Source organism: Trachemys scripta, chromosome 2 (assembly GCF_013100865.1).
Source record: "Trachemys scripta elegans isolate TJP31775 chromosome 2, CAS_Tse_1.0, whole genome shotgun sequence".
In the NCBI taxonomy this organism is placed as follows: Eukaryota; Metazoa; Chordata; order Testudines; family Emydidae; genus Trachemys; species Trachemys scripta.
This window is the reverse complement of record NC_048299.1, coordinates 188,644,218-188,668,187: the sequence shown is the minus strand read 5'-3', so window position 1 is coordinate 188,668,187 and position 23,970 is coordinate 188,644,218. Positions and strand designations below refer to the sequence as shown.

General features: G+C 40.1%; 1 protein-coding gene across 6 annotated transcripts in view; it reads right to left on the bottom strand.

The window, feature by feature from the left end:
* RTTN (rotatin) overlaps positions 1-23,259 on the bottom strand; it is a 163,385-nt gene extending 140,126 nt beyond the window's left edge. For 3 of the 6 annotated variants that reach the window (XM_034762536.1, XM_034762537.1, XM_034762538.1), the window contains exons 1-9: positions 23,085-23,220; positions 22,000-22,187; positions 21,070-21,268; positions 19,623-19,712; positions 13,509-13,599; positions 12,987-13,101; positions 12,326-12,476; positions 11,101-11,266; positions 7,469-7,650 (exon numbers count right to left, since the gene is read on the bottom strand). In XM_034762536.1, the coding sequence (XP_034618427.1) occupies positions 7,469-7,650; positions 11,101-11,266; positions 12,326-12,476; positions 12,987-13,101; positions 13,509-13,599; positions 19,623-19,712; positions 21,070-21,268; positions 22,000-22,187; positions 23,085-23,115 (1,213 nt within the window). In that variant the 5' untranslated portion in view covers positions 23,116-23,220. Of the gene's footprint in view, positions 1-7,468; positions 7,651-11,100; positions 11,267-12,325; positions 12,477-12,986; positions 13,102-13,508; positions 13,600-19,622; positions 19,713-21,069; positions 21,269-21,999; positions 22,188-23,084 lie in introns of all 6 variants that reach the window. The other 3 variants (XM_034762541.1, XM_034762540.1, XM_034762539.1) reach the window with 3 other exon arrangements.
* Between the last annotated feature and the right edge of the window lie 711 nt (positions 23,260-23,970).

The window sequence follows — 23,970 nt, the reverse complement described above, 5'->3', positions numbered from 1 at the left end:
TGCCCTCGCTCCTCCCCCCACACCCAAGCCTCCTGTACGCCATGAAACAGCTGATTGGGAGGTGTGGGATGGGAGGGGGAGGCACTAATTGGCAGGGCTGCCGCTGGGTGGGAGGCGCTGGGAGCAGGGGTGGGCAGGGGGAGAGCGATGTGGGGCTGTTGATATATTACTGTGGCTCTTTGGCAATGTACATTGGTAAATTCTAGCTCTTCTCAGGCTCAGGTTGGCCACACTTAAGTAGTCAGAATCATCAATTAGCATAAGCCAGCCGGTCACATTTCTTGTGAGGAAAAAGTCACATTCCACCCTGGATTCTTTAACTACCCTGAATTCACAATGGTCAGCTTACTGAAATGATAAATTCCTTCTTCTAGTTACAGCAGCACCATGTTTAATAAGGAAGTACTACTGGGATATTTTTTGATTCTTCCCCTTCATCCTCCAGAAACAAGGAAGATATTAGTTCTTATTATCAAGCACTACAGTAAATAAAAAGCAGGGAAACAGATTTTGTGCTGAAGCTGCTAAACTTTAATATATTTTCCAGGCTGTTTTAATGAGTATAGCCTATACTAGAAAAGCTACCACCAATGACATTTCTACTGTATTATTTTGCCTGTTAGCATTTTTGTAAGCCTAGTGAAGACACAGATGTAGCATTGCTAACCTTGGGTGAACTCGTTAAGTCGCAGCTAAGATGACAACTAGGGAATAGTTGCTAAGAGAAGACACTCCCGAAAAAAAAAGGCAAATGTATATTTACCATGGATAGGAATTTTGCCAAATAAAGTCAGTTGGCTATATGAGGAAGGACAGGATGAGAATGTTTACATATAAAGTTTTATAGTGTTGCAGACACATTTTACCATTGCTGTGGATACGATGTTATTTGATTGATCTTTCTACCTCAGGGATAAATCTGCCTGAAACTTACCACCTGGATAGGCAGGAGAGAAAGTTATCTCCCCATTCTTGGTGGTTTTGTTTTCAACATAGGATGCATGTTTCCACAATAGCCTATGTACTAGGATAGCAGCTCCCTACTTTTTGTCAAAGGCTGGTAGATGGATGATTCTGCTATGCCCTTTCCCACCATCCCAAACTACTGTCACAGACGTCTTTATTTTTTTGGTCCATTTTCTCTCTCCTGTTCTTCTTCAACCTGGGGTCTTTCGCCTTGTCATTCCCAACCCCCCACCTCCCACTCCTTTTTTGGCCTTCTTTTTTACTCTTTTATTTTGTAAGTCCCTTTTCTTGGTCCCCATTAACCAGAAGTTTACATTCTGCGTAATGTGGATTGCCTATTGGTGACTTCTTGAGGTAGGACTTCATGTATTCTTACAGCTGAGGATCTGTGAGCAAAAGAAACTTGGAATAGCAAGCCTGCAGATGTGCTGTACATGAGAGTTGCCACTAAGCCATTAGTGGCCACAAAAGGAGAATAGATGGAAGGCTGGCCTCTTTCAAAGTGACAGCTGCTGCTTTATCTGTTGCATATTTATAGGGAGTGGACCCAACATCATGCAGTTTTCTCAACAAGACAAGTTAGGCCCTGCCTCTCAGCATGGGCAAAACTTTAGTAGGGCTAAATTAGGTTTGGAATTCTCAATGCTTAAGGGTCTTCTTGCAGCTGACTCACTGGGTACACTTTCTTCCCTATGCTTCCACTCCTTTGTGACATACTTGTTTGTACTTTTAGGGTATTTCTGGAAGAAAACCTGAGGTCCGCACACTATTTATAGCTCAGGAGGGTCACTGTAGTGTTCCTGATCTTAGTTATGGTTTCAAACATATGTTTATTTAGTAGTGAAATGCTACATTTCCACAGTAAGCTCCCCCCATCCCGAGGTTTGATACTTGATCTGGAGTCTAGATGTGTATGAATTCTGATCAAGAAGTAGTCAGTTCACACTACCCAGGTGAGTAGTACTGAAGTGAGAGTGTGGGAAAGGGAAAAAGAAAACATTTAAGAATCGGCAAAAGCAACAATTTCACTACCTAGCGAAGGCAACATCTCCATTATCCATCGTCAAGGTGGAATGAAGTCTCAAGGTTCAGCGCAACCTCATGAATACTGATAACAGCAACAGCAGCCAGAGCATTTTCTAGCTGGAGCCTGCACCCACCTCTCACAGATTAAGGGTACATCTTCACTACCCGCTGTATCGGCGGGTAGCAATCAATTTATCCAGGATCGATATATCGTGTCTCGTTAAGACGCAATATATCGATCCCCAAACGTGCTCACCGTTGACTCCGGAACACCACCAGAGCGAGAGGCAGTAGCGCAGTCGATGGGGGAGCCGCGGCTGTCGATCCCGCGCCATCTGGACCCCAGGTAATTCGATCCAAGATACGCAACTTCAGCTACGCGAATAGTGTAGTATCTTGGATCGATCCCCCTCCTCCCCCCCCCCCCAAGTGTAGACCAGCCCAAAGACTTAGCTAACCGTGATCCACACTTTTTTGACTTCCAAGCTAGACAATTTCAACGCACTCTACCTGAGATGCCTATGCAGCCCACATGTACGCTACAGCTGATTCAACATATTGTGGTCCTCTTGCTAAACAAAGCAGAACGTTGAGAGTATCATACAATACTCCACATTAGCATCCAGTCCAATAACAAATAAAGGACCAGGATCTTAAAACATAATGCCACTAATGGAAAAGAGCCAAGCTTTCTTAATATCAACTCTTTCCCCACTTTCTCACAGTTTCAGCAGCACCTTCAATCAAGGTGGACGCTCCCGCTGATAGCCCTACGTGTGAAACTTTCAAGAACTGGTACAGAGTAGAGGATCTTTGCTGTGTGATATCACTGATGGCAATCATATCAACAGAATTTCTTCAGATATGCTACTTTATTTGAGAAAGTCCTAACAACCCCATAATGTTTCCAAAGAAAGGCCAAAGAGATTAATTCCCCTCCCCCAAAGAGACTTAAAATAGGGATAAGAGCTTGGTCTAAGTTTGGTTATATGCATGTGGCTCCTTAATACTAGTGATTGGTGCATTAAAAATGCATCTCTGCTATTGCCAGACCCTGATTATTAGGAGAAGGCCCTAAGAGCTAAATTGGTTATTTAAAATAAACTGATCAAGATTGGGCTACATACCGTGAACGCCTCTTTAAAGGGGGAGGGGCAGCTGAAAAATGAGTCCAGAAATATGTTCAGGTCAGTTGTGGAACTTTGAATTTTTACTTTGACTTTTTATAAATCAAGATTATAATAATATTTATTTATTTATTACTTTAACTTTTATCTTAGTGAATTTTCCAATCTGGAACTATTTATATTTTATATAATTTAAAATAAAAATATCTCCTACCCACCGTTAAAAGCAAAATGAACCTTTCACTGAGGGTACATCTACAGCTCAGTTTAAAGTTGTACAAATGATAAATAACTGATAATGAATCTAATAATATGTAAATATCTTAAATGTTTTAATACTTATTTTGCTCTTTGCGTTTAAGGCAAAGGATAGTAACTTAGGGTATGTCTATGCTACAAGCTGGAGGTGAGATTCGCAGCTCGCGAAGACATACTCACACTAGCTCTAATCAAGGATTGCCATCAGAGATCAGAAATACTAGGTAAATACTTTACCTTCCCACAGTCGTGCTGCTGTGGCTATATTCTAGTTTTAGGGCACAAGGTCAATTAAAGCTACCCTATGTCTCCTCAAGCTGAGACTCATACTCTAGCTCGAAGTGTGGACTTACTCTGAATTACTATCCTTTGCCTTTTAAATTGCAAACTAAAGTCTTAAAGCATTTAAGATGTTTACACAGTATTAGATTCAGTATCGGTCATTTATTACATTTAAACAGACTAGACATTGGGAAGTTCTTAAAAGTCTGAAATTAATGCAGACAAGCATTTCCTCAACCTTGTGTGATGAGAGTTTTAAATTAAGCAAGGAAAACTAAGTAGTAACCCTACCTCGTTCATTTAAGGAGTCACAAGTACAGGTTGATTTCTTTAGGTTTTCAAATTACTGCACATTTCCACATTCAGTTAGTTGAAGTCCTTTTACAGACCTCTTCAACTGCTGTTAGAAAGCATGCAAGACTTCACTACTAAAGGGCATAGGCAAATTTGGTAAATTAATGTATGCAGAAATAACTGCAATTATCAATTTGACTTCCACACAAAATTTTAAAAAGTTTAGAAGCAAAGTATGATACACCTAATTTCCCTTCCGTGTAAAACGGGGTTTAGAATATCAATATGTATATTGCTGTAATACTGGTAAAGGAAAATGTAGTAGTTGTGCTACCAGAGTTTGGAATCTCTGTCGCTATTTGCAAATGGAAAATGTATTGCTGAGTATGACAGAGGAACAGCATAGCAAAGTCAGTGTACCAGCCTTTTCTCTGGGATTTTAGACAAAACTGACCATCATTCTCAAATACCACAGCCATAAGTGGGGCCGCCGGGGCTGGGGCTTCTGTGGCCGGCGCACAGGGGGTTAACAGTTAAGGTTGGTGAACGGTAAGCCTAATGCTTACAGGTTAACCTTTTACATCCCTACTTCCTACGAGATACTAGTGTCCACTTGGTAACTACTGACAATTAGTCCAAAAAAGTTCAATACAGTGAACAAGAGCTTCCCACATCCTCACACCACAAAGTAGTTCAAAACAGTATTCAAATAAAAAAGCTGATCACCTCCCAACTCCTCAAACCAAGAGAGCTCCAAATAGGTTAATAAATAATGCAATTAATGAACTGCATAATTCTATAAACATGCTATAAAACAAAGGCCAAGTAGTTGCTCCACTGATCCATAAGAATGTTTTGTGGCTGTTAAGATCTTTGGTTCAGGGAGACCCAAAATTGATACTTGCTTCTACACAGTTAAATACTAGATTATATATTCAGTAAATTAGAGACCATAAAAAAAGAACCATTTAAGAACTATGTTATTGATTAAAAACATATTCCAAAAACATAAAAAGCCACTTAAAGATTCAATATTTTCACACAAATAGCGTCACTCTCAATATAGTATAAAGTGGTACATTAATAAGTCCAATAAAAATCTTTACAAGTCCAATAACCTTTACATTATCCAAGGCAGGCCAAAATGTACTACAGTGTAAAATTTGGATGAGATAAATTAAGACCAAATGTGAAAAGTTATTTCCTACTAATTTAACCAGTTTAGAAAAATAAAGAGCATATAAATATCATCTAAGATTAATAGTACTATTAACTGTGCCGACAATTATGTTCCAAGGCCAATTCAGACACCGTTGCTAAACTAGCAACCCAGAGAGGTAGAGAGTTGTGAAGGGGAGGACGGGAGAAAATAAGGGTTGTCCCCAGATCATGGGGTTTCACACCTCCTGAGACAGGTTGAAAATATAGTAAGTTGTTTTCTACTTATGTTCCATTATTACCCTATGGGAGACCGAAGGAGATATAACTAACCCACTCACACTAACAAAGCCATATAAAGAATTTGAACTCTAGGTTGGGTGGTAAGAAGAAATTACATCACCCCCTAGGTGAGGGGAGCAGGGAGAAACCACATCACCCCAGATCTAGACACATAGAGTACACCTATACTGGCATACAAGACCTGTGGCTGTCCCAGGAGGCTAAAAATTACTGGGTAGACATTCGGGTTCAGGCTGGAGCCTGGGCTCTGGAACCCTCCCCCATCACATTGCTGCATACATGTATGCTTATACATCATCCAAGGAACTAAAAATCTTCTCCCAACTGCCAAAGCATAGCTGTTTTGTCGGTTGAAGAGAAGACTGTACTGTGAATCTGTGGCTTTGCAGTGGCAGACTTAACTGAAAGGCCGCATGCTAAAACCAGAGATAAGCTTGAAATGCATCTGTTCTGTATAAATTAAATGGCCTTAGATGTCACACTATATAATCATAATCCATTCTGACATTAAACTCTATAAGTGAAACCCTGGCCTGTTTGAACTCAAGGGGAATTCTGCCATTGCCTTCAATGGTGCCAGGATTTAACACTATGAATCTATGAAAATGCGAATGTCTTCTGCTGTTCTGGCAGATAATAGAAAATATAAATATATCCTAAATAAATTTAGATAACCCGCCCATTAAAATACTTTTCCTGATAAAATTATCTGGATATTCCATTTACCAAAACAAAACCTATAACAACAGACGTCAAGTGACCTGGATTTTTCAGATAGCTAACTAATATAACTGACATGTTATGTAGATTTTTTACAGGAAAGGCATCCTCATTCCTTTCTGCAACTCATCTGATCATGACTTTCTTTTAATAAAGTCATTAATGAAATACAAGAAGAAATCTGTGGACTCCATCATTCCGCCTCCTCCTTTTTGCAGAAGCAAGAAAAATCTGCTTTCCTGGCAATAAACAGGACCCAAGAGTAAGTACTCAAAGTCAGTACTGAGAATGTAAAAGGTAAAACTAAAATATACAACTACCGAAATTCCAATGTGTGACATGAAGATAAAGCATGAGTCACACATGATTTATTGGTTCTCTCTCATCATACAAGTCCTCAGTTAATAAATTTATATAGAAGTTTACAAGGAAAAGATTACAGATTAGTCAAAACACAAATAAAATAAGTTCAATAGTATTTCATCTTGTAATGTGGCACAATATCTAGATTTTATTTCTAAAGTACTTCTGAAATATTAATGTTTAGCAAATGGACCCTAAGGATCTATGTCTACCAAAAAAGAAAAGGACTGAACAATATAGAAAAAAATCTAAAGGTTTCTCCCACATACGAATATTTTCTCACATGGACAAGGCCAAGAAACATTCCAGGTAGACCAGGAAGCTACATAGTTAGCCCCAGAGATGATCTACGTGCTCTGAGTTAGAGAGAGATCTTTTTCTTCATAGTGATTATATAGAAATAATTTTTGATTAAAATGAATTTTTATTTTAAAAATGTGAATTGCATAAGCTTATGGAAGGCAAATATAGAGACACCTGTAAAGAATACTAGTAAAGAGAAAAAAGAGCTGCACGTTCATGCTGGTGGCAGAAAAAAAACAAGGTTAAGTTGAGAGAGGGTTTATTTTCTGCTTTTCAGTCCACACACCCCTGTCCCACTTTACTTTGTCTCAGCCAAACTCACTATTTCCTCTTCCCTTTGAATCTACATTCCTCTGTCTCCTTCCCCTGTGCATTCAATTTCTTCCCGCCGTCTTTTTCTAGGGCAAAACAGAGCCAGAGATCTATTAGCTGATCCAACTTTACAGGGCCTTACCAAATACCCCACAACAAAATAACCACACAATAGTGTGATTAATGTGCTTAAGAATGGCTGCTTTAAATAAAATAAAATAAAATAAAATAAAATAAAAAAATCTTTACAAAGCACCCATTTTGAAAATATTATGGGATTCTCCTACTGGGATGGGATACAAAATGAGGGAAAATAAGGATTCCTGCACACACAAAAACCATCTAGTATCATTCACCTGTTCTTAGAAGAGGTACAGCATATTCCAGGATGGAGACACAGAACTGAGGAAGGCTGAGCTGTTGGAACTGTAACTCTAAAGTATCCTCACTTTCCAGGTCCGGCAGGTCAATGTGCCCTACATCCAGCGGTGACTGCAGATTTATTCTGGAGTTTGCACTAGCTTGAGTACTGCTTCCACTACAAAGCAAATACAGTATAGGAATTAAACACTGTCAAACAAGACAACTTAAATAGTCTTTTAAAAAAAAAAAGTGACCTGAAGAGGTAAAAAAAGGATTGTACCCTTTTTTTCATTTCTTTAGGATTTATAAAGGCAGACTAGCTTTTTCTCCCACAAATAAATAAATAAATAAATAAATAAAGTGGGGGACATTATTTTTTTCCTTAGAAATCTATAGTATGTTAAAATCTGATGTTGCCTGTTTTAGTAGAGATCTTCAAAAATGTACCTAGAAATGTGGATCAGGAATGAATGGAGTGTTGAATCTTTGACAAAAAAGAGTTTTTCCTTCTGTGTGTTAGATGTTTGTGCTAAAACTAAGGGCAGGTCTACACTATGGGGTTAAGTTGACCTTAGTTACGCAACTCCAGCTACGTGAATAATGTAGCTGGAGTCGACATACATTAGGTTGACTTATTGCAGTGTCTACACCGTGTTGGGTCGATGGGAGAAACTCTCCCGTCGACTTACCTTATGCTTTTTGTTCCTGTGGAGTACCGGAGTCGACAGGAAAGCGATCGGTGGTCGATTTAGCAGGTCTTAACTAGACCCACTAAATCAACCCCCGGCGGATCGATCGCCGCAGCATCGATCCACGGTAAGTGGAGACAAGCCCTAAGTAATAACAAAAAAACCCAAAGTGGAGTGGTCTGAATTAAAGTCTCATTTCAATAAATAAATTCTTGGTATCAGCAATGTCATTTCCCTGCTACCTCTCTGGCTGCCCATAGAATCTTCCAGGAAAGAACAGTCTCCAAAAAAACTGATTTTCTAATGTAAAAAACAAGTGGAACATAAAATCCTTTACAGGCCTTCTTTATACATCAAAGTGGATAAATAGTGCCTAATTTCCCCACCCCCTTAAAAGACATCTTCAATACAATCAAGCATCAACAGTACATTTTGATTTTTATCTCTTACCAGCTACCTTTAAAGGTTCCTAGATTCGCCGGATGTGTTGAACTGAAGACAGCTCAAAGACAATGTTTTTCTTATAATGGTTTTCATCTCTACAAGTCATTATTTTGACTAAGTATTTGTAAGGATTTATAAAGCAAATCAAGATACAATAGCTTTATTCATTTTCCCTTATGAAGAATTTGAAGAAAGTGATCTCTGGTATGGTTACATTATGTTATATTGTCTTTATATGAATCCCTCTTTCCAATGAACTTTGAAAGGATGGCAGCATATTTCTATCGATCCTTTGAACTTAAGAGTTGAAGGAGAATAAAAGGACGATACAGCAATGTAAACAAAAATACAGATGAATCAACAATGGATGGTTCTGATTGTCATACGTGTGCTTATAAGATAAGGAAGAGAAGATGCATCAAATCATTAAAAGTAGAAGTATTAACAAAAGGGAAAAGGATACGTTTCCAGACAGAAGTTAAAACAGTCAGAAAAACAGATGATAGCAGAGCTCCAGAGATTTTATGCAAGAAGAGAAAGTATGATATTTAGAAACAGAAATAGAAAAATAAATCAGATTATGAAAACTTGAACAAGAGTTGGTGGCTAGAAAGGATTCTTGTTCAATAGTATTAGACATAAGGTTGGGAATCTTGAACCAACATTTTTCCTCTTCCCTAATTCTTTCCTCTCTATTGTTTACTTCATCTCATTCTCTCGTTGAGCTTCAAGTTTTCCATATGTTGCCTCTGGCATGTTGCCATTGTGGCTTTGTCACAAGCCTCGTGCAAGAAGCAGAGAGTAGTTGCACTGACCCACACACAGTCCATGTTCTTGGCTCCCTTTTGTTCCCTGAGCACTGCATAGGTTACTTTCACTGAAGCATAAGCAGATGCATTAGGAACAGAACCAAAGCTTCATGAATTCCCCACCCATCTGCATAGAATGGGTAGCAGTAGCCTAGCAGAGGCTGCTCCCAGACCTGTGTGGCTACCTGTTATATGGACAGCAAGATCAGGAGACTAAGGGAGCACTGGCATGCAGACAGGGTTAAACAGGTCACAATATGGCACTTCATTTGCAACAAGTTATCATTTGTTCTCTATATGTCCTCTCTCTCACCTGCTAAAAGTTCAAGTCATTCTATGTTGATTTCCTAGCCAATGAGTTAGCCACTGCTGCCATTTCCAGATGGGTTGATCTGTGCTAAGTCTTTCCAATATTAGATTATAAACACTTCAGGGCAGAGGAAAGGGTCTTAGTCTATGTGCTGTAAAGCACAGGGTTCATTTATAATGCTATATAACTGCTTAATAAAATCTCAATGTACTAGATTCAATAACTTTCTTACATAGTAATAATAGCTCTCAAGACATTTAAAATTAATAATCTGAGCTACTATATCTATAATGTGAGAACACTTTATTGTATATTGGTTAGATCCACTAACTATTAAGACTCAAAAAGGTATCACCATTGACTAAATAAGAATTCAGACTTTTTAAACCCTCAACTAATGACCTAATAAAGGACAATGTTTCTTGCAGAGTGATTACAAATCTTGGACCAAGCTGAGTACCACATATACACACTGACCTCTATATTTTAAGAGTGTCCAGTAAATTAGTCATAAGGTTTGAGTTGTGTGGCTAAATCATGTACAATTGAAATTTTATATGGTCAAGCTTGTATGCCAAAAATCCTTAGAAACATTTTATGTAAATGTGTATAATCACAACAACCAGATTAAATTACACTCACTCTAAGTTTTTTCTGTGTTCCCAACTGTTGAAGGGAAACAAAAAATCCCGATCTCAATACTTGTCAAGTAAATAGCAGAAGAAGTGGTTTTCAAATCTCACTGCAAACCAAGTCCACACACAGTGAATTGCTGATTTCTTATCTTTAGCCATTTGAAAGAATGTCAGATATCTGTAGTTCATATGTAAAATACCAATCTGCTCTCTCTTTAGGAGCAGAATGTGAGAGATCAGAAGGACATTATAAATTGTCAATACTGTTTAAAATTTAAGTCTATTTTAAAGATTTTTTCCAATTAGCATCCTAATTTCAACAATTAGACTTACAGTAGAATCTCAGAGTTATGAACACCAGAGTTACAAACTGACTGGTCAACCACAAACCTCATTTGGAACCGGAAGTATGCAATCAGGCAGTAGCAGAGCCAAAAAAAAAGCAAATACAGTACAGTACTTTGTTAAATGAAAACTACTAAAAAATAAAGGAAAAGTAGCATTTTTCTTCTGCATAGTAATGTTTCAAAGCTGTATTAGGTCTATGCTCGGTTGTAAACTTTTGAAAGAACAAAGTTTTGCTCAGAGTTAGAACACTTCAGAGTTACATCCTCCATTGCTGAGGTGTTCATAACTCTGAGGTTGTACTGTACATGTTTTCCCACAAGTTGGCTAGGAGCAAAATAGGTAATTCTGGTAATAGGCAATAGGCTTAACTTAACCTCCCACTTTGTTCACCTGGAAGACGCTGCATCCCAGTCTTGGCCATCACCTCTGGGACGCTGACCAGTACGTCCAATCACAGATGGTCGAGGGCTACTACTTCCAGGTGATGGATTCTGGGAATGGTGAGGTCCTCTTGCTTCTTGGGCATAAGACATAGAAGAATTCTGGGAAACTATACCTTATGCAACAAAAGCAGAAAAATAAAATTACCACACACTTCTCAGTCCTACAAACCACTTGGTGAAGTATGAAAAGTCCAAGAGGGTTAACAAATGGCAAAAAAAAAAATTAACACTATTCATTAAAGTAGAGTAAGAAAAACAATGAGGAAAGTACAGGACATTGGCACAATCTACTTTAATCCATATGAATCTCAAAAAGTTCAGAGGTTCATTTCAGACTAACATTGAAAAAAAACAAAACAATTTAAACATAATTCTTGGGTCTATAAAATTCTACTAGAAGTCTCACATAATATTTTGTGTTGTATTTTGGTACTTCTGCTTCAAGTTCTAGAAGTGCAGAGCCCAGTAAAGATTTTAAGTTATCTAAGCCTCAAAGAAGTTTGGAGTCAGCTTTTGGTCAAAGATTTGAGTGCTCTTATTCAAAAAATAAGTGCTCCATTCGTCATACAAAAAATGTCTGAATCTTGCTATAAGTGCAAAATTCAGTTCAGTCTTAACTACAGAATCACAAGCAGTGTTTCTGTAACAACATGCTTGGAATGTTTTATGAACAGCTCTAAAATCAAAGCAGGCAGAGGTAAAGAGATGAAATTTGGCAGAGTAATAGGCCATGGAAGGAGAGGGTGTCATTCAGTCTTTAGTGAAAGTCATGATTTCGCTGGGTCATGAGGCTTTGCTTCTAGATCCAGAAGTCCCAGGTTCAAATGCTGCTGTTGATGTTTTAATTTTAAATTTAATTGAGGTCTCCTCTCCATTTGAAGCCTATACAGTTGGACTCTCAGTAACTAATGCACCTAGTTTTACAGGTGGAGGAGCATAAGAAAGAATTCCAATTAATATTTTTAGAATCCTAAAACATTTATAAAATATTTTTTATTTAACACATGTAGCATGCACAACCTACACGTGATAGAAGAAATTCATCATCACTTTTGAGCAAGGCAGCCATCCCAAACTCACATTGCTACAGGATGGAATTTTCAAACATGCCAAGTATCATCTTTAGAAAATCCATTCCACAGTCACACACCACAACATTTACATATACACACCTTGGTCAGTGGAGAAAAATCCTGGATCTCTGTGAAAATTAAGCCTATTTCTTAAGAAGATACATAACTGTTGCAGGCATGACACAGCCTGCAAGGCTAAGCGGTGTTTTCCATCTTTTCCAAAAGCCAGCTTTAGTAGAGACAGAAGGCTCTAAAAACACAAGGATTAACAGAAATTTGTAAACAGAAATAAAATAACTTCTAAACCAGTGTAAGCAAAATCATACTGAAAGCACAGTTAGAAGTTCTTTGTTCATTGAAGGCAACATTATTAGTCCGAGGAGAAGTGTGTACTTCACACTAGTTTCAAATGTTGCCCGCCTAGAAACAACTTTTATGGGAGACACTTGCCATTCACCTTAACCAGAAAAATGTGGAGAAAAAACCCAATTCACAGTATACATAGATTAGACGTTGCGAATGGCTAAGCAGATGACTATAAAAAAAATTAAAATGCAGGTTTCCTCTCTTAAGTGACCCATATAGTAAATTTCCTTTTCTCCTTCCACTTAGCCAAACATTCATTTAATTAGTGTCCACTCTATCTAAATACAGAAGCATCAGATCCAGATGAATTATCAGGAGAATTTATTTGAGCTCCTGCTTTACATGGCTTGCTTTTGTAACCCAATGGAAAGTTTTAGGTGATGGTAGTTCTAACCTGAACAATCTTTGGTCTTTGAAGGAAAATCTCAGCAGGGAAATCTTGCATAATAACATCCTGTAGAAGCTCACATGTACTCCAAATTAAACTGTGGTTATTACTTCTCAAAGAGCTAAAAATCAAGTTGAAATTCAGTTAAATATCAGAGATACTAGAACAGTGGAAGTCATTAGAGATAGATGTTTCCTTACAAAGCAATTGAAAGCCTTTTCCAAATAAAGGTTCCTGGTTGTGTTATTTTTTTGGACAAACAACATAAGAACGGCCATACTGGATCAGACAAAAGGTCCATTAAGCCCAGTATCCTGTCCTCTGACAGTAGCCAATGGCAGGTGCCCCAAAGGGAATGAACAGAACAGGTTATCATCAAGTGATCCATGCCCTGTCATCCAATCCCAACTTCTGGCAAACTCATTTAAAAATATTCACAACAGGAGCAGTTAGTGCTGAAAAACAAAGTTTGAGTGGTTGTAATCCAATGAAGTAAAAAATATAACTATAAAATCTCCATTACTCTACCTTTCATTTGATGAAAGAACATGTCTATCTGTTGTAGTCAGTGTTAACCAAGGAAATGTGGAAAACTTCAAACACTTCACTGCATGATTTACTGTTAAAAATAGCAAAAGTATTTTAAAAAGCATATTCCAAAAATGTTAATGTATTTCTTTAGGAGAGTCAATATTTGTAGCATGTGTACAGTGAGAAATAGAATTTTTAGTTATAAAACCTGATTGAACTAAATCTATCTGAAGAGCTGCCAGTGAGAGTTTTCAGCAGAGTAATCAGAGAATGAACAAGTTGCAGTAACTCACTGATATTATATAAAGAGATTCAAAAAGGAGACATAGTAGCAATTTTTCCCCTACCTCAAATGCATCAATCTGTAATCTTATTTTGTTCTGCTGAAAAAACATACACTTTCCCAAACTGGAACGTAAAAGAATTCTATTTCCAATTTCTACACTTAATCGTAATTTGTGTAATTTCTGCACTTATTTGTGTTTCTTATTTGTGGCAATATCTTGTTAAATTAACCTTTTATTTAAAAATTGCATTTAAGTAATTTTGTATTCCTAATGATGGCTATTATGTTGCTGAAAAGTGAATAGGTGAAAGAAGTACGGTAACGCCAATGTCAACTTGTAAAACCTATTCTTCATCTTGTCACACTAGTGATAGAACACAATTAAAAGAACATTATACATTATGGATTGCTTTCCAGCATGCTGGTCTGATTCCTGGATATAGAGCAGTGGTGGGCAACCTGCGGCCCATCAGGGTAATCTAATTGCAGGCCGCGAAACATTTTGCTGATGTTGACTGTCCGCAGGCGTGGCCCCAGTGGCCGTGGTTTGCCCCCGCCTCCCCTGCCACGATCAGCTGTTTCACAGCATTGAGGCGGCGCTGGGGGGGAGGAGCGACAAAGCGGTGTCCAGCCCCACTCTCTCCCCCAGTGCCTCCTGCCTGCCGCGATCAGCTGTTTCACCCCCTCCCTTGCCCCCAGAACCTCCTCAACACTGCGAAATGTCTGATCGCAGTGGGCGGGAGGCGCTGGGGAGGGAGGGGGAGGAGTGAGGATCTGGTGCAGAGCCTCCGCATCCCTTCTCCAGCATCCCCTTGCCTCCTGCCAGCCATGATCAGCTGTTTCGCGGCAGGCAGGAGGCTCTGGGAGGGGGAGGGCGAGGACACAGCTCACTGGGGGAGGGGATGGAATGTGGTGGGAAGAGGCGGGGCAGAGGTGGGGCAGGAAGAGGCATATGGGGGCTGGGGACTTGGTGAAGGGAGTGGAGTGGAAGGCAGGGCCTGGGGCAGAGCCAGGGGTCCAGCAACTCTGGGCTGGCATCTGTGTCTCCTTGAATAAAGTACACAGTGAGTAGCTCGTGTGGAAATTTTTAATCACAAATTTTTCTTACACCATCTAACAATGGAAGGCAAGTGCAAATGGAAAACAAAATACATAGATGAAAATTGAGGCTTACAACAGGAGTGGGAGAATAAGTACTTTTTCGCTGAACGCAATGGTAAGGACATGTATCTTCTTTGCCAGATGTAAAATGAACAGGAGTACTTGTGGCACCTTAGAGACTAACAAATTTATTAGAGCATAAGCTTTCGTGGACTACAGCCCACTTCTTCGGATGCATACAGAGTGGAATAAATATTGAGGAGATATATATACACACATACAGAGAGCATAAACAGGTGGGAGTTGTCTTACCAACTCAGAGGCCAATTAAGTAAGAGAAAAAAAAACTTTTGAAGTGATAATCAAGCTAGCCCAGTACAGACAGCTTGATAAGAAGTGTGAGAATACTTACAAGGGGAGATAGATTCAATGTTTGTAATGGCTCAGCCATTCCCAGTCCTTATTCAATCCTGAGTTGATTGTGTCTAGTTTGCATATCAATTCCAGCTCAGCAGTCTCTTGTTGGAGTCTGGTTTTGAAGTTTTTCTGTTGTAATATAGCCACCCGCAGGTCTGTCATTGAATGACCAGACAGGTTAAAGTGTTCTCCCACTGGTTTTTGAGTATTATGATTCCTGATGTCAGATTTGTGTCCATTAATTCTTTTGCGGAGAGACTGTCCGGTTTGGCCAATGTACATGACAGAGGGGCATTGCTGGCACATGATGGCATATATCACATTGGTAGATGTGCAGGTGAACGAGCCGCCCCTGATGGTATGGCTGATGTGATTAGGTCCTATGATGATGTCACTTGAATAGATATGTGGACAGAGTTGGCATCGGGCTTTGTTACAAGGATAGGTTCCTGGGTCAGTGGTTTTGTTCAGTGATGTGTGGTTGCTGGTGAGTATTTGCTTTAGGTTGGGGGGTTGTCTTTAAGGGAGGACAGGTCTGTCTCCCAAGATCTGTGAGAGTAAAGGATCATCTTTCAGGATAGGTTGTAGATCTCTGATGATGCGCTGGATGTGTATCTCTCAGTTCAAATCTTCAAACTTGCAGCATCCTTTCGTTTCTAGCCATGCACATATGGATCAAGAATTCCCACAAGGTTCTGAACTCTGCACTTTAAAACTTAAAACTTTGAAAAAATAAACAGATGTAGAAACCCAGTTCTTCACCAGATTTGCCAACAGATCGCAGACTGTGATGTTAGCCTCCTATTATGTGGACTGGCACATAACATAGCCTGTGCAAAAAAGCCTGACTCTGAAGGCAAGTTTATAAAAATGTGCCTCACTGATGTGATTTCAATCCTGTCACCAGAGAACGAGAATCTACAGAAGAAAATTTCTGGCCTGCAGCTTTCACGCCAGACAATAGAATGCAGAATCTCCGACCTGAACAGTGACATCGAATCGCAACTGCACTTGCAACTTCAGCAGTGTGAGTATTTGAGCATCACTTTGGATGAGTCGTGCGATGTACAGGATAAACCTCAATTATCTGAATTCGTCCAGACTGTGTCTGACAACTGTGTTGTAAGGGAAGAACTCCTAGATATCGTGCCACTAAAGGACAGAACTCATGGATGAGATCTAAAGGAGGCACTGATGTTGTTAGTTGCGAAACACCACTTCCCTTTACAGAAGCTCACTGCCATTGCAACAGACAGGGCTCCATCCATGTGGGGATCTGTGAATGGATTAGAGGGCTTTGTAAGTCTGACGAGAGTTTCCCGAATTTTGGACATTTCACTGTATTATTCATCAGAAGCATCTAAAAATCTCAAATTTGATCATGTCATGAAACCTGTCTTGCACATCGTGAATTTCATTCACTCAATCATAGACAATTTCAAAATCTAATCGAAGAACTGGATGAAGACGACATCCCTGCCGATTTACCATTTCACTGCACAGTTAGATGGGTCTCGAAAGGTAAAGTTATTTCCCGTTTTTTCAAGCTCCTGGAACCACTAAAATTGTTTATGGAGGAGAAGCTAAGAACACACCCTAAGCTCACAGATCCTGGGTGGGTTCTAGACTTGGCATTTCTTGCAGACATGCTGCTGCATTTGGATAAACTAAACGTAGACTTACAAGGAAAATTCCGGCTGCTGTCTTATCTAAGCATATTTGCATTCATAAACAAACTGCAGTTGTTTCACAGACAAATGCTTGAGGGAGAGCTGACACACTTTCCCTCAATGTCACAACTTCAAGCCAGATCAAAAGAAGATGCAGCAGAACCCCTAAAACGGAGCACAACTAGATATGGGAGCATGATTAAAGATCTTAAGGACAGTTTTGAGGAAAGATGCCACGATTTGCGGCGGAAAAGACCTCAAATGAGATTTCTGATTGACCCTTTAGTGCTGAAGCCAACTGACTGAAGGCCCTTTTAGTCACTGACAAAGCAACGTCCCAGATAGAAATAATAGAACGTTTGGAAGATGACGGACTGAAATCTGGTCAAAAGACAGAGGAGGCCCTTACTTTCTGGAAATCTGTACCAAAGGATAAATACCACAACATCAGAGGTGCAGCCCTAAAATTAATCTCGATGTTTGCCTCGATCTCTCTTTGTGAGTCTGTTTTCTCGACACTCAAACATGTGAAATCCAAGCACCGATCCATTCTGACAGACAGCCACTTAAGAGAACTGCTGCATGTAAGCACAACTGAACACAAACCAAACTTCAAAGGAATTGTTGAAAGCAAAGACTGCCAGAAATCCCATTAAGTAAAAGGTTAAGACAAGTTGTTATTATTGTCATTAACTATACATTATAAATATACATTATCAAATTATAGAATGATTATGTATACATTGCCAAAGAGCCACAGTATTGTGTAATGATTACACACACACACACACACACAGTATTGTGTAATGGTTAATAAATAAATAAAATAAATAAATTAATGGAGATATCCCATCTCCTAGAACTGGAAGGAACCTTGAAAAGTCATCAAGTCCAGCCCCCTGCCTTCACTAGCAGGACCAATTTTTTGATTTTGCCCTAAATCCTTAAGTAGCCCCCTCAAGGATTGAACTCACAACCCTGGGTTTAGCAGGCCAATGCTCAAACCACTGAGCTATCCCTCCCCCACAATTATACACACACACACACACACACACACGTATATACATACACACAGTATTGTGTAACGATTATATACATATATGTGTGTGTATGTATATATATATATATACACATATATGTGTGTGTGTATACACCGACACACACACACACTATATATAAATCATTACACAATACTGTAGCTCTTTGGCAATGTACACTGGTAAATTCTGGCTCCTTCTCAGGCTCAGGTTCGCCACCCCTGCATTAAAGGCTACTAACTAGTAAACAGATCTGGACTGGAAAGAACAACAATAGGATGACTGAGGTCTGGGGGAGGCTAGTTTTCTCCAATTCCCCCACAGGGGGTTAGGATTTGGAGCAGTGGAATTTCCTCAGCAGCAGAACAAAGGAATCAGGTGTTAACAGTAGGACTTCCATGCACAGTGCAAGAAACATGTTTAGGGCAAAAGAGGAACATAAAAAGGCAGAGTTTCTGACCACAGGATCAGACAAGGTCAAAGGACACTTACCTGGAGAGGAAAGTGGGGAGGGGAGAAAAGAAAAAGAAAGAAACAGAGACTCCACAGTTCAGAGAAGTATTCTGGACACCCCACATGCCTCTGACCAAAGCCCAGAGAACATTCCAGAGTGTTGAGAAAATTCAGGCAGGGAAATGTGTGCAGGCTTTGAGTGGGTTTTTTTGTGTTTGTTTGTTTGTTTTTTGGGGGGGAGTGTTTGGCAGGGGGTTCTGTGGATCTGTAGATCTTTTATGCTGTCTCAAGTAAAGAATGACTTGTTTAGAAACATTTGCAAAGACTTTGGGTCTGTTTCCCTCAGCTATCACATGTCCATGTCCCTGAAAAGGTGAATTATAAATTCACAAGGTGGAACTCTGGAAAAGGGTGTGCTTGAACTACTGAGGCATCTGGTGCTAGGGGTCACTGGCAATGGGGCCACAGGGCCCCATTTCCTTAAAGAGGTAACAGACAAAGACCATGGACAGGAAATATGCCAAAGAAGCCAAGGGAACAGACAGTTCTGAAGCCTACTCAGATCACAGGAACCTTACGAGCACACATGTCCAGCATATGAGGTCCAAATACAGCAGTAAGGCGATTGTCCAGTGAGAGGAAGTTTGACCAGGGCCATGTGTGACAGAGGTACTTCTGCTATGTTTCTTATAGTTATCTCAGTGATACTAGACAAATAAAAAAGCATTAGTGCCATTTACTATTTAGATACAGGATAATGTTTTCAAAAGCACCTAGGTCCCATTCTCAAAAAAGACTTAGGCATATAAGAGTTTAAATTTCATTGCAAGTTAATGGTATTTAGGCTCCTAATTCCCTAAATTACTTTTGCCAGTGGGATTTAGGTGCTTTACATTTTAAAATATTAAAAAATTAAAAATGTTCTAAATGTCTACTTTTAATTGTTACTCCACTAGAATGACTAGATGAAAACTAGGTTTATCATCTCTACCTCTAGAGTTTCTATGAGGTCAATATTCACAAAATGGCAGCAGGAAGCAGAAGGCACAACAATGCCAGTTGTAATTAAAAAGATTTTGGAAATTATATTTTCCACAGAATCCTCTATTGAATAGATGTATATGACAGAATTATTTCAATTGCATACCAAATGATCTTTTGGGAGGGATTTCCATCTGTTTCAAATTACTTCTGCCTTGGTGAAAATATCCAGTGACTATTTCTTCTTGGGGTAAAACTAAACCAAACAAAACATGGAAGTAAATAAAAAAGCACTTTTCATTATATATAAATACAATATTTTTCTGTATTCTGTGGTTGAATTATTTACTATTTTATCCCTAAATTATAAATCTTATATATCAGAAAAATGGAGTTAAAAGTCATTTCAGATATTACAAATCGAGAGGACTCGGGCAAAGTGTAATTTTGCAATCACATTCTCCAATTTTTAAGAGGTTTCTCTGTTTCCTTCTTATGTCCTACACAAACAGGGAAACTGACTGTACACAAGGTGCTGCCAAATGAACAAAGTAAACAAAACTGAAAGACAGAGAAAATGTTTTCCTCTCATCTGAAGTACTAATTTTGTAACAATAGTAGGTAAAGTTTCCAAAGAGAATGATAGTTTAGAGACACACAGTCAACCTTAAAGTAAGTAGCAGGTCAGCTCAGTAGTTTACTGGGCTTTATATAGAGAGAGATTATATATATATATACAGTGTGTGTGTGTGTGTGTGTGTGTGTGTGTGTGTGTACACACACACACACACACACATACACATATTCTAATATCCCTTTGGAACATCAGTAGCAATATGGATTCCCAAAAGTAAGCTTCAGAAAACCAAGTTAGGAATCTCATTTGGTCTAACGACGTCCATGCTGTTAGCTTTTTTTATTATAGGGAAAATTTAAAAATCAAGCTAACTATTTATAGAAGAGGCAATTATGGCTTCTGATTTAAACAATTCAGTAAAACTAGCACATGCTTCTCACATATAGTTTACACTGGTACCAGAAGTTACTGTAAGGTAGTAGCATTGTGATATTTAGGGTAGGCATCTGAGAGGGGCTGTAGCTTAGTAGCTGTGAGGGGCTCACCACATTTCATACACACAATCAAAACTGGAGAAGTAAAAATCTGCCTGAGCGGTCAAAAAAGAACCAATAAAACCAGTTAGGTTCTCTAACACTAGTTAATGGCCTAATCTTGATTCCTCACAGAGGCCCAGTAAACAAGTTATGCACAGAGATATTGTACAAGAGTCGGAAAGGCTGCAAGAGCCAAAAAAAGAATTGTTCCACTCTCATACACTGCAGCCTCAAAGCTAGAATAGCTGCTGACACTACCATACTCCTTTACCCACACACAAGGGGTTTAAGGCCAGTGGAGCAACATAAATGATACATCATCATCCTTTCTCACAAACACCATGAGCACTAGGTAAGGAGCCCCACAAAACAAAACTCTGTAGTGCCTTCTCCCAAAGAGACTTGTGCTCAGAGAACACGAAGGGAAAACAAACAGGGTGTAAACTAGAATATTGTTTTTAAAATACCAAGCAAGTAAACTTTTCAAAAATATAAATTACCTGGTTTGTCTTCTGATGGTAAGGGCTGACCTTGGTAAGACACTGCTGGATAATTGGCAGGAATTTCTGAAGGAAGTAGGAAGAGCCCATCTAGGATCCCATCAATTACAGTCTGCAGATGTGGATCCATATTATGACGAAGTTGAGAAAAGAATTCCACTGCACCAATCCCAACCAATTGCCGGACAGCAGACGGATGCTAGATCAGAAAGAGGACAATCAGTTCAGACTTGCTGGCAATTTTTTAAAGTTTCTATACTACATCAGAAAGACAGCGCTATCGAACTTAAATTTAGCTTTTTGTTATCTTACAGAAAATTAAAGTTTTTCAACTCAATATCAAATGTTTTCCCACACTGTTGTATGGTGATTAGTGCAGGGAACTGGGAGTCAGGGGATTCTGTTCCATGCCCAACTCTGCCAATGACTAGCTGTGACTCTTGGGGCAAGCCATTAACCTCTTTACATGCATCCAAACTAGGCAATTACCCCCTATTTTTCAGCAATAATGCAGCTGTGCAGGTATTACCAGTGCTGGAAACTTTACCATAAATGGAGGAAAGGCATTTTCATCACTGTATTCTCTAACCCTGTTCTAAGCAAATCCCTGCTTTCCATTTTTCTGATTATTTCAGTCTATGTGGCAAAAGTGGAGACTGGTCACTGCACTGGGAATCAAGTGACCAGAGTTATTTTTCCAGCTCTCCCATTGACCTGCCATGTCATCTTGCACGTTATTTCATCTGTGTGTCTGTTTCCTCATCTATACAATGGTTTTAGTGATACTTATCCTCATTTATAAATTAATCTAAGTTCGTTCCAAAGCACTCTTAAAAAAAAAAAAAAAAGAACTGTGTACTGTGTGGGTGAGTAAATTCCATTTAAGTCTAATATTGTAAATACATACTGTTTAAGAACAAAATTTCATACCTTTACCAAGTTGTTTACCAAATTTAGTATCTCCTCTTTCATCGGTACTATAGGAAAATTGAACCATTCCAGCAAATGGAGAAAAAGCAACTGTTCTTGGACTAGATCAGCATATGAAATCAAATTATGATCTAATTTACACAATATATTCTTGAGAGCTCGTTCTCTTATCTCTGCAAGTTGATGACCTGTGCAAAAAAAAAAAAAGAAGATGGTGAAGGAATGCTAAGGAATTAAAGTGGTTCAGAAACATGTCTACAATACCATCCTAATTCTTAGTTTTGTTTGGTGTCTCAACAGGAACATCTAAGATTTAGGAACGCGTGTGCTGCTGCTTGTCACCGGGACCAATGGTACTTCAGTCTCCATCCCTGAGTCAACAGAGCATCTTCTAAAGTTATACATTCACTTTTAAATAAAAGGTTGTATTGATAAAGCAGTATTTACTTTGGTTCTACTGTGTTCAGAGAAAAAGGACTTTGTGTACATTCTTTGTAAATAAACAACACTGCAAAAACAAAACAAAAACAAACAAACAAACAAAAAAAAACCCCACTCGAGTGCCATAATCAATTTCTCCTCCTTAAGAGGAACAACTCCAAATAGGGGGCTAACCCACTGGGCTCAAAAAGGGAAATAAGAGTAAGTAGTTCTGTCCATATAAAAAACAACAACAAGCAAACTGAGAACAACAATAATCTATATTCATTCCCATCACCATGAAAGAAACCAAGGCTAGCAAAACACCAGCCTAAGTCATGCACAGGGATGGCAGGAAGATCCGATGCGCACTTCGTGTCTGAGACGGGTGCCTTGTATTGAGTACTAGGGATAAATAACGTGCATGTGCGCGGGTGTATCTGTATCTGTGCAGACACCTGCACGCGTGGCTATGCCGGTGTGCATGCACAAACCCACTGTACACGCGTGTGCCAGCGTTCGTGTCTGCACACACACCCCACACACACCTATCAGACACGCAGCCCGTCAGGGGCCGTGGCAGCGGGAACCGCTCTCGCCCCCCAGCTCAGCCCCCGCAGCCCCACACGCCCACGGCCGTTCCCAGCCCCACGCGGGACACTTACCGAGTTTCCTGATGAGCGGGGCCAGCTCCATCTCCCCGGCGCCGCGCCGCGCCGCGCTGCCCGCCCGGAATCCAACCGCCGCGTCCCGCAGCAAATCCGCTCCGCCTTGATCGGGAGGGATCAAACGAGGAGAGACCGTTGCTGGGGGTGGCGCAACAAACCGCAAGGCATCCTGGGAGGTGTAGTCCACTCCCGCAAAGGACCCTGGGAGATGCAGTTCTTCCACCACTCTTCCTGGGGCGGCCTGCAATTCCCATGATACCGCGCGCCGGGAACGTGTTCTGGCGATCGCCCTAACCCGTTCTGCCTTCAGGAGTTCGGTCCCCCTGCTGGGACAGGAGGAGGCGCGGGGCGGGTCCCACGGGCTCCCCTAGGAAGAGCCCCGAGCTGGGGATTAGCGAGGACGAGGCAGGCTGCCAAAGGGCCCCGACCCTGCAGGGAAACCCACGTGGTGCCCAGCCCAGTTGGGGCTCCTTGCGGGCGCTGGGCTTCGTGGAGGTCGCTGCGGGACATGAAGTTTCCCCAAGCGCGTGAAGGGACCCAGCTCATCTGCCTGCACCAATGCTGTGTCATTGCTCCCGCTGCAGACCGGCCACGTAGGGGTTGCTGCTCATAGCTGTGCCAGCGTGCGGTGGAGTGAAATTAACTAAAGCACAGATTTCAGCCTTACTCTTTCAGTAACTCCGCAATGTGTGTGCCGTAGGGCGAAACTATTGGGCTTTGATCTCTTTCCCTTAAGCAAAAATTGAATAGGATACTTTGCCCCACTCCCGCACCGTGAGGTCAGTTGGGGAAGAGAAGGGGCTGGGGAAAGCGGCAGTGGGGATGAAGGGGGTGGGGAGGAGATGGGCAGTGGAGAAGGGGCATGGGATAGGAAAGAGAAGGG